The sequence below is a fragment of the Oreochromis niloticus genome, linkage group LG10 (genome assembly GCF_001858045.2).
Source record: "Oreochromis niloticus isolate F11D_XX linkage group LG10, O_niloticus_UMD_NMBU, whole genome shotgun sequence".
NCBI lineage: Eukaryota > Metazoa > Chordata > Actinopteri > Cichliformes > Cichlidae > Oreochromis > Oreochromis niloticus.
In genome coordinates this window covers 1,504,572-1,520,251 of record NC_031975.2, presented here as the reverse complement: position 1 = coordinate 1,520,251, position 15,680 = coordinate 1,504,572, and the positions used below count along the sequence as shown (strand labels likewise).

The window sequence follows — 15,680 nt, the reverse complement described above, 5'->3', positions numbered from 1 at the left end:
TCTTTTATGGGGCATTTCACCCCCTAACTATCCTGACAACACCCCATGCTGTCGAGACTGGGAAGGAGAAAACATTTCGCTACAGCCGCAAACAAAGTGGGACATTCGACTGTTTCTGTAAAAGATCTTGTACTTAATGTTCCAGCTGCTTTCAAAGTGATCATGAAAGACATGTTGGGAACACTCAAAGGAAAAAACTAATGCTGGTAAATGTGGTCTCACCAGCTTAATCCTCATTATTGGTGAGTACCGTGTGTGTGTGTGTGTGTGTGTGTGTGTGTGTGTGTGTGTGTGTGTGTGTGTGTGTGTTTGGGGTGGGGGGCTTTCTATAAACACTGTCTGGCTTTTATAAAGAGAACAAAACACACAGGAAAAAGCCTCATAGGCAGTAAATCACTGGTGGGGTTATTAAGTGTTAAAACAGGAACATTACGCTCTGATGCTGGCTGGCACTGCAGCTTATCACCCAAGCGCTGACTGACTACCCATGTCTACCTAAACAAACGCACACGTGCTAACTACCATAAAACACACACACACCCCCACACACACACACACACCCCCCCTTAGGGGCACATCATTTTAAGTAATCTTCGACAACACAGACTGTTCATCTTCCTGCCATTTAGTTTCATTTCATTCTGGCCAAGTTGGCAAGCTGTCTGTCTGTATATTCAACCAATTAATCCATTACAGTTCAAGGAACGTCCTAATTCAAGTGCAAAGGTGCTGAGCCAGAGCAAGTGATTACCAGCGGTTGTGGTCAAGCAGTGGCGTTAGCATTATGGCGTTAGCTGGGACAGGGAGGCATTGTGTTGTGTCAGCTGGAGCCGAGTTGGATCACAACAAGAAGTTAGGAGATCAAGACACCATGATTATTTACACCCACAAGCAGAAAAGAATAATTAAAAAAATATCAGTTTAAGTATGAATCCTGTAAACGCTCGCTATATGATACAGCATGCAACAAACAGCCTGGCTGCTTGTTCAAAAACAGACAAGCTCGACCACTAAACCGAGAGTCAAACACAAAAAAGCCCAAGGTTGCTTTATAGTCATGTGTATGATCAAAACACCATGGTCTCTGATGCACAACCAGACTCCTGGGGAATTCAAAGCAGCTGCACATGCTGAGGACAAACTCCAAGATTTAAACAGCATAAATGGGTCTGTGTACAACTGTGTGTAACAGAGCTGCAGCAGTTAGGCTGCTCCTTCCTGCTGGAGTGCGAGAAGCGCTTCTTTACACCTGCACCTCGCTCGGAAACATCTGTGCACACAATGCAAAGGGAGGGCAAAGACAACGGTTAACTGTGAAACCAGATCATAGGCAGTACAGATAGGCAATTAGCAAGTGAACAGCCCTCATCAGCTTACTGACCATGGCCTGTCCCCAATGGCATTGTGCATTTCACCATATAAAAGGTTTTGGTCTTGAGTGCACTACAGATTTTATTACAGGCCTCTCACACTCATCCATATTGGTTTCACACATTTAGAAGTGATTATGTGCTGCAAGGAATAAAGTCGGTCGCAAGACATCAGCCGTTAGTCAGACAAGTTTCTTGGGATATTGGCAATTATCTTTTCCAGATACTTGCACCATCTGAAATAGTTCCTGTGATATTTTTTTAGATAACTGTCGAGCCTTCTATGGAGAAACACTGCAAATACAACTGGAATAAGCATTACCTTGACATTTTGCTATTGCCGAGTTATCTTAAGCAAGCAAGCAATAAAAAGCCTTCCCTGAATTTACATAGTGGCTACAGGGCTCTTCTATCTAATCACTTCCTACTCTCTTCTTTCACGTAAGTATTACATTCACAGGCAATTAAGCGATTGTAATCTCTAATAAAACAATAAAGATCATTAATATTTAGTCAATTAAGTGAAAATGTATTTCTGACAAGTTCCTTAAAAAAAAAAAAGAGGCTTAACTATACCGTGTTGCACTTAAATGCATAAAGACAGATCAGCAGAGAAGATTAAACAGTTGGTTAACTCTCCACATTCAGTGTGGCTCTGAGATTTACCTACTATTGCCAAAGCCACTGCTAAAACACTGAGTAATGCTTCTTCTGTGCTTGAATGAATGAAACAGAACATTTTCATCTTACTCTGCAGTTGCAGGCATCAGCTGTTTGTTACACACTTTCTTATACTGCAGTTAATGTGCAGTATGCAATCAAATTACAACTTAGAATAATAAACCTTAAAAACAGCACACACACAAATTGTTTCAGTGAAAAAGTAACAGCCTGCCTTAGTGTGTGTTTTTTTTTTTTTTTTTTTTTAAATCTGACACTTCCAAACCTCGATATGTGACTTTATGATTAACAGAAACTTTATCAAACTGCCACAGCCTCGTCTATTCTTTTATTTACTTTGCAATAAATGATCCCTGTTACACAATGCAACAACTTAGCAGGACTGTCAATGTTATCACAGTCTCATCCTTATCTAAAAGGTGAAAATATGGTGAATCGGTTCAACAGTGAAATGCTGTTAGTCAAAAACTACGGTGGCTGCTTGAATACAGCAGACTGAGTTTTATGAAGCTTGTCCACAGTGTAGGACAACTTATGCAACATGTTAAGTGAACCCTTAGCAAATGTTTAACATTTTTGTTATGGGTTCATATCTGTCCGTGGACACATTTTCTTACACAAAAGAAATAAATGAAAAATTTTGACTTGAACCCTAACAACACATCGACCGAGCTACTCTGGTAAATACTGTACCGACAAGACGTGCAGAGGGGGAGTTCATCTGGTCTATTCCACTGACAATAGGTTTGCCAAGCAAAGACCACAAAAAGCAGCTCTATTTTATCGACACATCTGTACCCGCTAAGCTTACTGGGAAGAATCGGATAAGAAGATGTCTCAAGCCACTTAGTAATAAAAACCAGTCTCCTCCTGCAAGATGTCAAGCAGAATCTGCTTTGTTTACACGGGAAGTAAGCCAAATATTTCTACTGCTGATTCATAACGGATGGACTCAATGAAGACGAATGAAAAATGTGTTGATGTAAATTCTAATTCTTCAAACAACACAACACCAAATGCTAAAAGTCCATCTTTGCATTTATAGATTATCACACGCACACAGAGACGATTTGATAAAGTTCTCGGCAGCGCTGCTGGCCAGCGACGTTCTGTCATTTAAGTTGCACACAACCTTTAAACAACATCTGAAAGGCTTTTATACAACCTGTTTCTTAAACAAGTAATCTCTCAGGGTGCACAGATGCACAGTTGGCTACATCATTTAGGAATTACACTGGTGTTAAATTACATTTGCAACTCGTGTAGTTCAAATGTAGACAACTTCAGTCAGCCTGCTTACAGTTTGTTTCCCTGCTTTTTTTTAGCTGTCATAACAGTCTTTAACCTGACACAAAACACATGTGACAGTGTACTAAATCAAACTGTACCACATATTTCCCTTTGTCCTTAGATTCTCCTGAGCTTCAAGAGGCAAGAGACTGAAGGCCGGACACGTCAGTACTTTGCTCCCCATTAACAATATCCAACAGGCGGACTGCCCTATCAAGGATAAATGCGCCTTCTGCAATTGTTCTGTCTGTGCTTTCAAAATAAATTAGTTGCAGCTTGTGTGTGCGCAAAAAAAGAAGAAAAAAAAAAAGAACGGGGGATGCCAAGGATATCTGTATTTCCTTCCAACATTCATGCTCTCCAGGCTGTGTGCACGAGTGTGCCTTGAAAATTTCAGGCACTCGTCTGTGTCTCAGTAAATGCTCAGGTATGTGAGCAGCAGCTTATACAGATGTCCCAGCAGCGTAAGCAATGTGGGTCACGAGAAGTTTTGTCTTTCATATGCCAAACCAGAAAAATCACACTGCTGCATTACGAGGGAAGCTGAGGCCAAAAAGCCAGTGGATACAGGCAGGAAGTTTGCCTGAGGTGATGCGTGCTCAGGGGAGGTTATGACCCCTGCTCTTGCCAGCTGCTCACCTTCCCTCCAGCAACTTAAGAGTTCTGGTTCTTGGTATGGGAACACTGTGTTCGAGCAGATGCCTTTCAAGATAAGAGACAAGCAACAGGTGAAGCTTCACTAATCATACCACATATGCTCCTTTTATAGCAAGTCCCTCTTCCTGCCTGTTGCCCCTCTCCCACCGTTAACCCTGTCAGGAAACAAACCTGAAACTACCAAGTGTGAGTTTGCATTTCGAGTTCAGGAGAATGCAAAAACTCAATCAGTTTCAACTGATGCACATCGCTGAAAGGAAGATCTCTGCCAAGTGGTTCTTTAGAGTTTACAGCCTTCTCCAGCTCATAAATGTATCGCAGCTCCAACTATAAATTTCACAACAAGGCAGCCACAATTGTGTTTCATAGTGGAGGAACAGATAAATTTACCTTACACTCCAAGTTATTCCAAGTAAGCCCACTTTAAATATGCCAAGAAGAAAAAAAAAAAAAAAAAAAGCAGCATGCAACAAGTAGTATCATACTCCAGAGGAGAGTATCCACGGAAAAATGAACGGGGGGGAGAGACTACCACAAAGTCTTCGCATTCTTTCACCATAAAACCACAAAGTGGAGTCTGTTCAGTAAGTGAGTCATAACAGCAGTGGTGTTATGCTTAGTCTCAGTGTGCAGGAAAATGTCAGCCAGACAGGCACAGCACCACAACTACCAGCCTCTATCTCGCCTGTATACTGTAGCCAACGCTGCCTTCAAGTGCTGTCGTAAACATTGTAATTATGAGTTCAGCACACACAATCGACCCAACAGAGTAGTACCGAGAGAGTGGGGATTTTCTGCAGTGAAACGTTACCTTTAGGGGGCGGACAGCTTGGAAGCTGTGTCAATTTGCGGTAAGAACAGTGTAATATTTCACTCAACTATTATTATGCTAGATTCTGTGTCAGAATTACTTGTGATGCACTTGTAGTCTCACTTCTTGTTTAACGTTTTCATGTAATAATATAATAATTCTAATAATAACATTAACAAACTGAGTCACAATCTATGCACTTTGCAGCTTTGCTACTGCACCACAGAGTGGTTCTATGTCATTTAATCTATAGGAGAAGTCTCCTTTTTCTAAAGGGTGCATTTCAGCACTTGACAATCACATTAACAATTTCCTGCCGTTGAAGACGAGCACATTGTGCTCCTCGGCTAACCTACAAGTGAAACTGGAGTTAAGCCTGCTGACAAGCCAATTAACTGCAACAACAAACACATTCAGACAGTGTTCCCGATTATCCCAGAGACGCTCTGCTCAAGCAGCACCTTTACATTTGCTGCTGTGGCTAAGACTGTAGACCACACCATTGGCTCTTAGTGCACGGGATTTAAAAGAATACTGGGGAGCTTTGAGCGGCTAGAAGCACAACCACAACTATTTAGGGTGATGCCAACTAGCCACAACTGGCAAGATGCTGATGATGGTGGTAGGTGTAGAAAGTTAGGTGTAGCTGAGGTGTGTAGCTTCCCCGGGTGTTGTAGTGCCCAGGGATGAATGCCACAGATTATATAATCAGCCTGGGGCCTGTGCTCTAGTTGGTGTGAATACTAGAAAATGAGGTCCAAGGAGATTAAATTCACCAATAAACAAGATGATGACATAATACATAAGTGGTTGCAGACAGACAACTGTGGCGGTAATATCAGTAACATGCCTGTTAAAAGGAAAGAGCTTTCGAGACAAGACTTATTAAGGGGCGTGTTTCTATCGACAGGCTCTGCAAGTTGGGCAATGACATTCTTTCATCCAGGAGTTGTCAGTGCCACACACACACACACACGGGAGAGAAAATAGTACTCAAAGGCACCACAGCGTCAGACTCTGACTAAACGCCACAAACTGAAGTCCATGAAATGTTTGGTTTACGGGTCAACACTCGATAAAACACAGTGGAAATGCAACGAGAGCGAGGCAGCAAGTTAATAATAAACAAGGTGTTGAGGCGAAAGGAGAGAAAGTGCTACAACTCCACTCTGAGCAGCACGGTCCTGCCTCTGGCAGTAAAATGCACGACATTTATTTCCGTGCTAACAAGACTATATGTTGCTCTGTATGTGCATGTGTGTGTGTCTTATGACATAAAGTAAATGAAGCTTTGCAAGCCACTGGCGTTAACCTCAAGTGTGTTGTTTGTGAACTGGGAAACGGAAATGTAATGGAAAGAAGATTATAATAGGCAAGCGGTCACACCTGGGGGGCAAACTTACTAAAAAACAAGCGTACGCGGTAATATTAGCAAAGTGGGACACCTTGTTGTCCTAAAACGATGTCAGCTTCGACAGGGCCATAAGCCTAGCTAAGCTGCTATCAACTGATGCCTCTGTGGCTAGCGTTAGCTTAGCCCCCGTTCAGCTAGTTAAAAATGGCTGCTTTCCTTTAGTTTTAAATCTCTTACCAGACAGAATAGATTGGAATGGCAATCCTCCAAGCTGGCCCCGTTTGGTACAAAACAAGAACTCATTCTTCTTCACTGCGAAATCCAACTCTCCATCGTTTCACTTCCCGGGAAATTAAAAAAAAAATGCGGATCGGTGTTTTCTAAGATGTACAGGCTTAATCAGCGAGAAATATTTTTTTCTAACATTTGGCTGGAGGATAGTTAATTCAACAACCTTCCGATTACAGTTTCCTCCCACCGGAGATAAAAGCGGATAAAAAAAGACAGCGTGGTCTTTAAGTCGACATGTCAAAAGCACACAGTAAAAACGCGTTCAAGGAAGCGAAAAATGTTCATAAAACAAAAAGAAAAGGAGAGCAAAGAAGCAACTCTCCCCCTCCCCCTTAGCCCTAAAACGGTCTCCGCTTAAAAAAATAAAAACGTCCTGTCTCACTCCTCCATCACAAAATTTAGCCTAAAATCGAAACACATCCTGTAGCAACCTCTCGAATTCTGGCACCGGCCTATATTTTAACGATTATTTCGATCATTATTTCAGCCTCGGTTCCTGTTGGTTTCCATTTGAATTCATGGATTCCTTTCTTTAATGGCGGCCACAGGGACAACTCTGCCTTCCACAGCCTATTGGCTCATTCGTGGTCAAATCTTTGGCAAGTTACTCGTCCACGTGCAGACACGCGTCAGACAGTAAGGTGCACTTCCGGAAAAATAAAAGCATGCAATTATTCCTCTTCACAATTGAAATAATATCATAAACACGTGGTGATGAAAAAGATATTGAACACTATAATCATTGCATATTTGATTTATATTTATTCATCAAAATAACGCATTTGCTTTTTTTACATGCAACATGTCAAAAGAGAGCCTGCAAATTTTTTTTACCGCTCTTGGGCGTCTTACTTTGAAAGTCACGACAATGACTTTCGATTTTAGTGCCGCTGATTTGACACTGTCGTGGTCATGAGGGCTGTAATAACACAAGACTGATAGGTATTGCCGCTGGGCCAGCGCAAGTGGCGCTACTGAGCAACAGATTTTGTTACTAATGATCAAACCCTATAAACTTGCTCACTTACACAGTGCACCACCTAGCGCATGTGATGTTGCACTTGCAATTGAAATGCACGACCAAAAAGAATTGATGCCTCTTTTGTTTTTACTTTATTCAAAGCAAATGCGTCAATTTCACCGTAGTTAAACATTGTGTAGCTCAAGCGACGAAATGAAAGCAGTCAAATCTCATATTTATAAGGCGCTGAACTGCAGGAATGCAACACGTGAAAGACATTTAAGAAGCAAAAGTTCAACTCATGGATAAATGAGATAAAGATCGCTGTTGATGCCGTTGCAATATAGCAGAGGATGTTCCACACAGTCTTCCTAAAATGTGTCGGTAAGGATGCTGTTTGTTTATACACATTAAAAACCAAAGAGAGAGTAAAGTTACACTGTAGGGTGTTTCATCAGATTTGAAATATAAGAGAACCCGTTAGATCCAAGCAAATACAGCGTTTGTAGTGAATTTGACACCGAGTCAGTATTCACGTGTGTCAGCACCTGATCACACTTCATAACATGCAGATCTTTGCTGATTAGAGATTGTTTCAGGGAATGATAAACACATAAATTCATGGCAGTATAATAATATGATAATATTAATACACTTCTAAATGTTTTGTGTCATTATTAGTAGCAATCAATCCACCTTAACTGGTCCCATTTGATTAGGAAAACGCTGACAATTTGAACCATTCTGTTATTTCTTTGTTTTGCAAATGGCTGAGAGCAGCCACATAAACAAGCCAACAGGTTGATCAAAGATGCCTTATCAGGACGGATGCTTGTAGCCTCAGGGGCCTGAATCAGCCCTTCTAGTCAATGACCACGTCTCTAATCATCACACCATCTGACAGGGAGCCCTGATAGGGTTCAGGGGGTGACATCTGAGATATGCAAGGGCCCAAAATACTGAACCGCAGTGTGGTTATTAAATATTTACCTTCCAAATAAGAGTAAGAGTTGCATTTGAGTACCACCAACTACAGTACACAGACCAGGGTAACTACTGTAAGTTCTTTTCAAATTCTTCTCTGTAAGAAAAGCTTTAAAGAACTTCCACTTTAAATTGTCTGAAGTACAGAGTAATAGATTGCCATCTAGATAGACTGCTAAATCCTGCACCTCTGATCTCATCCAGCCAGCATCCAAGTTGGTGCTGGGCCAAATTAAAAGGATTTCAATTAGTGCTGCAAACGGTATGCAAAATAAACCCAGTTAACTCATTTGTCCCTGCCTTCTGTGTATTGTAGTGTGCATTAAGCTTAAGGTTATCTGTTTTTACAGACCCTTTGTTTCTGCATCACCATGTATATTGTAGTTGTCATCTGCATCTCTACATAATTCTTTTTAACAATCGATTTTTAATACATTTATTCAAACCCATATTACTGGTCACCTTAAATAATTAAACTCAGCCAGAGTAATGTTTGTTTCCTTTTTTAATCCTTAAGACGTCTACTCCTTCTAAGCAGTGTAGGTTCATGGAATACTAATACTTTTTTGCAGTTGGTTGTTCCTAATTAGATTACAGTGTAAGCTGTCTTTAGTCATAATTTCTTTAAAGAAATGAATGGCCGATGGTTGGTTGGGTAGCCAGCCTCTTTTGTTTCTGTTATATGGGGATTCATCCATAAGGAATTACAGTTCCTAAGTGTAACATTTGGATAGAGCAGGGCGATATGGCCAAAAATATATATCACGATATACATTTGAAAATTTGCGATAACGATATAACTGACGATATAATTGATGTGAGACAAAATACAACTCCACAACTTTACTAGCGCAAAAAAAGCCCATCCATTTATTTTCACTTAAACAAGCAGCTGTTTTTTATGTGCATTAAAGCTATATAAAAATTTAACAGTGCAAATGCAAATTCCTTGCTGAAAGTTTAACCAAAAGGCAATTTCCAGTAGAAATGGGCTGACATATCCTGAGCATAACCATGTATAATATCCACTGAAGTTAAAAAGAGGTGCTTTGCAACATTAAACTGCAGAGTGCCAAATAAAAAAGTCAAATACGTATTTTTCGGACCATAAGGTGCACGGGATTATAAGGCACATTAAGCGAAGCAAAGCAGTCAGATAAATCAAACTTTATTCAACTCATTCTTCTTGCTTATTCCACTTCTGTACCATTGATTCATTAATGCTGTATTCTATCACAGCTGCTCTATTCCCATGTTGTTGCAGTATATTAATGACTAACCTGGTATTGTGGATGGATTATCTCAGTTGTTCTCCTGACTGAAGTTTGGTCCGTTTACAGCATCCTGCCATGCGATCGCATTTGTCCCTAACCATCGGGAACCCTCACGTTAACTTTTATCGAGTGGAAAAAAGTTAGCGTTCATCCTCCAGCTTCACTGTGTTTATGCTATGCTAACATAGCTGTGTCGCTAGCGATCACGTAGCACATCATTATATAGCAGCTAGCCCAACTTCAGTAACCCTACAAACGTCACTGCTGTTTAGTTTTCTGTCTTCATTTATGTTGGAAGTGATAGCAGAGCTGTACGTTTGAATGTTTCAGAAATCTCTCAGTCAGAACATGCTATATCATGTTTAGGTGGAAGCTAGCGAGCTAACTTCCTGCTAACTTCTAACTCTGTTAAATGTAATAAATTCTGTTTTCATGGATGCCTGGATGTTAAACCTCATAGTTACACCCGGTAAAGCAGCAACGCTGATCATTTTATTAAAGATGAAAGAATTTAGACAGTTTTTAACTCTCAGTGATGCTCTGTGTTTGTTTGACTTTGGGACCTAAAGGGATCTTATCGTTGCCTAACATTGTACCGGTACAATGAACAGTGAACGGTATAATATCGCCCAGCCCTACATTTGGAATAATCATATCTCTATATCTCGTCATATCACATATTTTTTCCTTTGATCCCAACATAAGAACATGTCTCTGTTTTTCCAAAATTCCTATTTTTATGACATTATTACAGCATTTGTGGACTTTTGTATGAGCCTGCAATATTACGCTCACATAATTCAGAGCTGAAAAACCGCCTGCAGCAGTTCATTTCCTGTGTGCCCAGGATAAGTATAAGTGACATCTGCTGTTCACAAGACTTACAGTGAGAACAAGGAAACAGAAAAGCGGTGATGATCCTGAGACCAGAAGCAGCTGGCTGCTGCTGAAACACTGATGGAGTCACAGTGCGGTAGCCTGAAGAGAACGTGAAGAAATCGATTTGTTCCCAGACCTTATGAGGAGAAATTTTCACCAAGATCACCTGCAGAACATGAAAACTGTACACACTTGAAGCAAGTGACATTCTCTTTGATCATTTCTTCTGTTTCCATCTTTCACAGTTTGCTCACGTTTGTTTGATTTGTGCTTGAACCAAAATTACATTTGCTCGCTGTTTAGACAGAGAGCTGTTTGTCATTTTTAAAAATCTAGCATTTAGCAAAGCTATGTTAATTGTTCAAGCCCTTAAATGCATTACAGATGCAATATATATAACAAGAGTTTTAGCTCGTTCTGTGCACTCCCCAAAGCTCTGCAAAATCAGCTTTGTCTTTCATCTGATCCTAAAGGACTGCGCAGCTTTTTAAACCTTAAATCTCCCCATAGGAGTGGATGTTAATCTCACTTCCAGAGCTTCCCACGCTTTATCATCACTCCTTGATATGAAAAACAATTGTGGCATGATACCATCTGTATAAGACTGTTTAACAGAAAGGGGGGAAAAAATCTAATAGTGTAGTCGATGAGCACAGTTGTCATACCAGAGAAACTAATGTGGATAACAGATTGCGATCATATCTGCCGATAGTTTTCTCTCACTTATCTCCAGCTCCCTCTTATCTGAGCCCCACAGAGACTTTCTGTCATATATATTCTATCCCAGCAGTGCAAAAGCATATTGGGGAAGGAAGAGTTTAGGATAGTTTGAATTTGGCCAACTGCTCCTTTGACATTTGATTTGACATGCTCTGTGGTCCCTGCCAGTCTGCTGTAGGAGCATTTGTCAAAGGGCCCCTGTGTCTCTAAATCCTGCGTGAAAAAGTGAACATTAAATCTGTTAAATTTAGCCAGAAGGAAAACATGGGCTGAATTTAATGAGGGCCTGCAGTCAGATAAGACAGGAAAAACATTACAGTACTGGATGGAAAATAGCCTTGATTATCATTAAACATGCTGAAACGATAAATCATGAAACACTGAAGATGAGAAAACAGAGTGCAGAAGTGTAACACAAGCCTTTGGTATGCTTTTTGCTTTGTGTGTGTTTGCTCTTGTTCTCGAGTATGTCCTATGGCCTTAGGCATGAGACGAGAAACAAGACAAACAATGCTGCTACTGACAGATCATAACAGTCATGTGAAATATTTGAAAAGCTTTCTGTAAATCAATGAAAGTGACCACCCAGGCAGGAAGAGGTTTTCCCCTGCACGGGCAGACACGGCCGAGGCACCCAGCAGTTAAGAGCACGACTCCAAGGTCCAGAGTTCAACAGCGTAACTTGTGTTTACGGAGGCTAAGTGGTAATATCCCACTCTTAGCCTCTGCAGAGGTTAGTTATGAAGAGGGTCAACAACTGTGCCACATTCAAATAAAGCCACCCCCCTCCCAGCCGCCATGTTAACGCACACGGAGATATATGTTGTCTTTGCTCCCCCTGCTTCCTTCCTTCCTTGGCTCCTTCCCTGAGTGCTCATAATTAGCCACTAGATTGAGAAACGCTTTCAAAAATAGTGAGAACAGCTTCTTACTCTGTTCATTCACTCAAATAATGACATATGGCACCGACTGCAAAGTTATTGACACAGAAGAAGAAAAACGTCAGGCATGCCGAGGTTGTGCGTGAAATTTAATATTCTCAGATGGTAATCACCCTCTTCATAATCCACCCTGAGGGAGAACATTACACATTTTCATGTGTTACTTCATTCATCTGAAAGAATTAGCCATATAAGGAGTAAAGAGACAAGTAAATGCACGTAAACTAAACACTACAACTGCGTGTTGATGAGCCTGAATCACAGACAGAAGGGGATAAATCTAACACGAACCGCAACATAAAACATAATGATGCAGGCAATGAAAATAAAGACATAAAACCTGACCCATGAGGTGGAGGACTCATCGTGCACTGCAGCATTTAATTGGCCCTTGTTTGGTTTGTGTCCAGATGTATTTAGAATTCATTATTAAAATGAGTTTTGTTGAACAAGTATCGTGTAAATGGTGAACAGAGTGTGGGCTGTTTGTTTCATTGTAGCAGCTACAGCTACAGTGCACAGTCTTTATAAAGGGGTTCACTGTGCGTTTACTCTTTTAGATCTTTGCAAAGATGCAGTCATGATGCAGAATGCTGTGCACCTTTTCAATGGGGTGAAAGATCCCATAAGGAAAGTGAAAGACTGAAACGAAATACGTGAGACTGATGGTCGGCGGAGAGAGCTCGAGGCCTGCAGATCAGGTACGTGTGGAACGAGAAAGTACAGCATGTAACGCACGAGCTGACTGATAGGTGTTCAAGGAAGATTTTCAAGCTCAATCAGGCCGCACCCAAATCAGCAAGCTCTGGAATGACAGACAAACAAATAGCGTTTCATGTTACCAAACTGCTTTACTCCACTATCCTGCTGCTCCACAGCTCGACTTAAACTTGGCCTGAGCTTGAATGGGAACTTCCAGCCCCTCCCACTAACAGAGGAACATCAAGGAAAGCCAAACTGAAAGTTTTTTTTGTTTGTTTTTTTAATGATAACACGAGACAGCCTTCTTGTTATTAGCTTAAAAGGGCTGCAGAGTGCTGAGGACGCAGAGCAGTTGGCTCTGTGCCCTCAAAGCCTCTATCCGGGCAGTAGTGTGTAAAGGCTTGCTGAGTGAGGGGTCATGAATAGCTGATCGTGAACTACAAGTGTTTTAGCTGAGAAAAGTGGATGCTTTTAGACTGTTTGCACGAGGGATGGATAAACTTGTTTTTTTGTCAGCTGACACCTGCTCGCTTCCAGCTCTATACTGTGCTTTGTAACAGGACCGTGTGATACAACACAGAGTCTCTTCAGAAACAGCGCAACGTCAAACAGCGTTACTCAGAGACAGTTAGGCAGAGAGCTGCCCTTTGTTGAGTCACTTCTGTAGCTAAATAGTGTGAAGTGCTTGTCAACTCGGTTGCTGCAACAATGCTTGGCTTCTCTATCTGGGGTGAGGTCTAGCTGAGGTTAGCGCCGCGCTCCCTCCCTTGATGGAGCCGAGGGTTAGTTGTTCGGGTGCTGCCCCTGAGCACACAGGAACATTCCAGGCACACAAATAAAGCCGTGGCTGTGCCTTTGTTGCAGTGCTGACTAGACAAGAGCCTTTCTGCAGGGCTGCTGCCTTTAAAAAGGCGAAGTCGTGCATCCCTGCTGGTAAATGATCTGACACACTTTTTGCCGCTGCAGTCTTTTCACGAGTCCTTGTTGTGAGGCTGTCGTTGTTATTCTGCCTCTCCATTCCCGCCTTCCTTGGCTCCTTTACCCCCCCACCCCTCTTTCATACAATTTGCGCACACATTGCAAGCAGATGGAGGAAAAGGTGTCTATATCGAAGATATCCCCCCCCCCCACCTTTTAAGCAGCCTCCGAGCCTGCAGAACCAGCATGGGATTAATAAATTCAATATGAATTGAAAGCTAATGAAATGTGAACCCCCACCTCTCCCTCCTGACTGCCAGCCACTGGGAAGCACAGAGCTCCTCGAGATCAGGCGGAGAGAGGGAGAGAATGAGATCATTGTCACAATTACACCATTAAAAGCAGCAGTCAGCAAAGCCATAAAACTGGCCCGCTGTCAGGAGGCTGACCTGTGCAACTGGCTACAACATGCCCAGCATTCTTCTGTGACACGGCACTTTGTCATTTTTCTCCACAGTGACACTGAGGGGACGGGTGCCCATCCAGGGAAGAAGCATTCACACTACGTGTCGTGATTATTCCAGTTTACAAAAGCCATTCCTATAAACAAGCGATAAAAACCTTCAAAAGGACACATGCAAATGATTGCACCCAGATCCAGCTGCAGTGCAATCCTGAACTCCTAGTCTCAGATTATGGAAGGTTATGCGTTAAATAAAGGACACAGCAGCCACAGGAAATACTGCACATACAGGCTTGCAGACACTGCAGTTTTCCCAGCATCCATATGGACTACTGCAATTAAATCTGAAAACAGAAGCAGACAGAAAGAGAGAACAGGAACACGAGGGTGACAGCAAGACAGAGCGGAGAGTTCAACTCAAGGGCATGCTGAGAGGCGTGGAGTAGGGTGTCTGAAGGACTGTTGATGCAGTGGAGGCTCTTGTGCGGCAGGACCGGCCATGTTTCCAATTAGAGCAGCCTCATTCCATAATTGTTTAATTGGACGCTGTGTGTGGGATGGAGGAGGCTCCAGAGCCCATGTGTTTCCCCCTTCTAGTCAGCTAATTGATATAGAGGCCCATTTACCACCCAGCAGACTTTCGAGTCCTTGTGATAGGATCTGATCTCCCTATCAGCCCCAACACCAAAAGCACATCCACACCCCCACCCTCACCACCCCTCACCTTCCTGCACTGAGCTCATTACGCTAGTTGGTCGTGCTGGAAAAATGCAACACTGGCAGAAATGGTTAAATTAAAGTGGCGCTGTGATCGATAGGTATCACCGTTCTCCATTTCTAATAAAGCAACATGTACTTGTTCGAATCACTTGATGTGCACGTTCCAAGTCTCAATTCATTTTCTTGCTCATAAATGTCAATGTCTGACATGGTCAAGTCACCTCACAAGTAGATTATAAAACAAATGGGATCAAATCCAATATAAACATGTAAGAATGCCTGTCATTTTCCCTAGTAAGAAATTTATGAATACTTTCAAAGTTATAATTTTTAGTGTCTAATTCATTGTAATGTAACAGATTTTCAGACTTAACAATTAACAATTAGGATACAAAGAAACTTTCCACCAGAACAAATATTCAATTCAATTCAATTCAATTCAATTTTATTTATATAGCGCCAAATCACAACAAAAGTCACCTCAAGGCGCTTTATATTGTACAGTAGATCACACAATAATAAATACAGAGAAAAACCCAACAATCATATGACCCCCTATGAGCAAGCACTTTGGCGACAGTGGGAAGGAAAAACTCCCTTTTAACAGGAAGAAACCTCCGGCAGAACCAGGCTCAGGGAGGGGCGGGGCCATCTGCTGCGACCG

At 41.8% G+C, this 15,680-nt stretch overlaps 1 protein-coding gene across 1 annotated transcript in view; it reads right to left on the bottom strand.

Moving 5' to 3' along the window:
- The window catches only part of med13a (mediator complex subunit 13a), a 66,849-nt gene extending 59,803 nt beyond the window's left edge, over positions 1-7,046 (bottom strand). The window contains 1 exon segment of the mRNA XM_005463013.4: positions 6,401-7,046. Within this exon segment, the coding sequence (XP_005463070.2) occupies positions 6,401-6,466 (66 nt within the window). The 5' untranslated portion in view covers positions 6,467-7,046.
- Between the last annotated feature and the right edge of the window lie 8,634 nt (positions 7,047-15,680).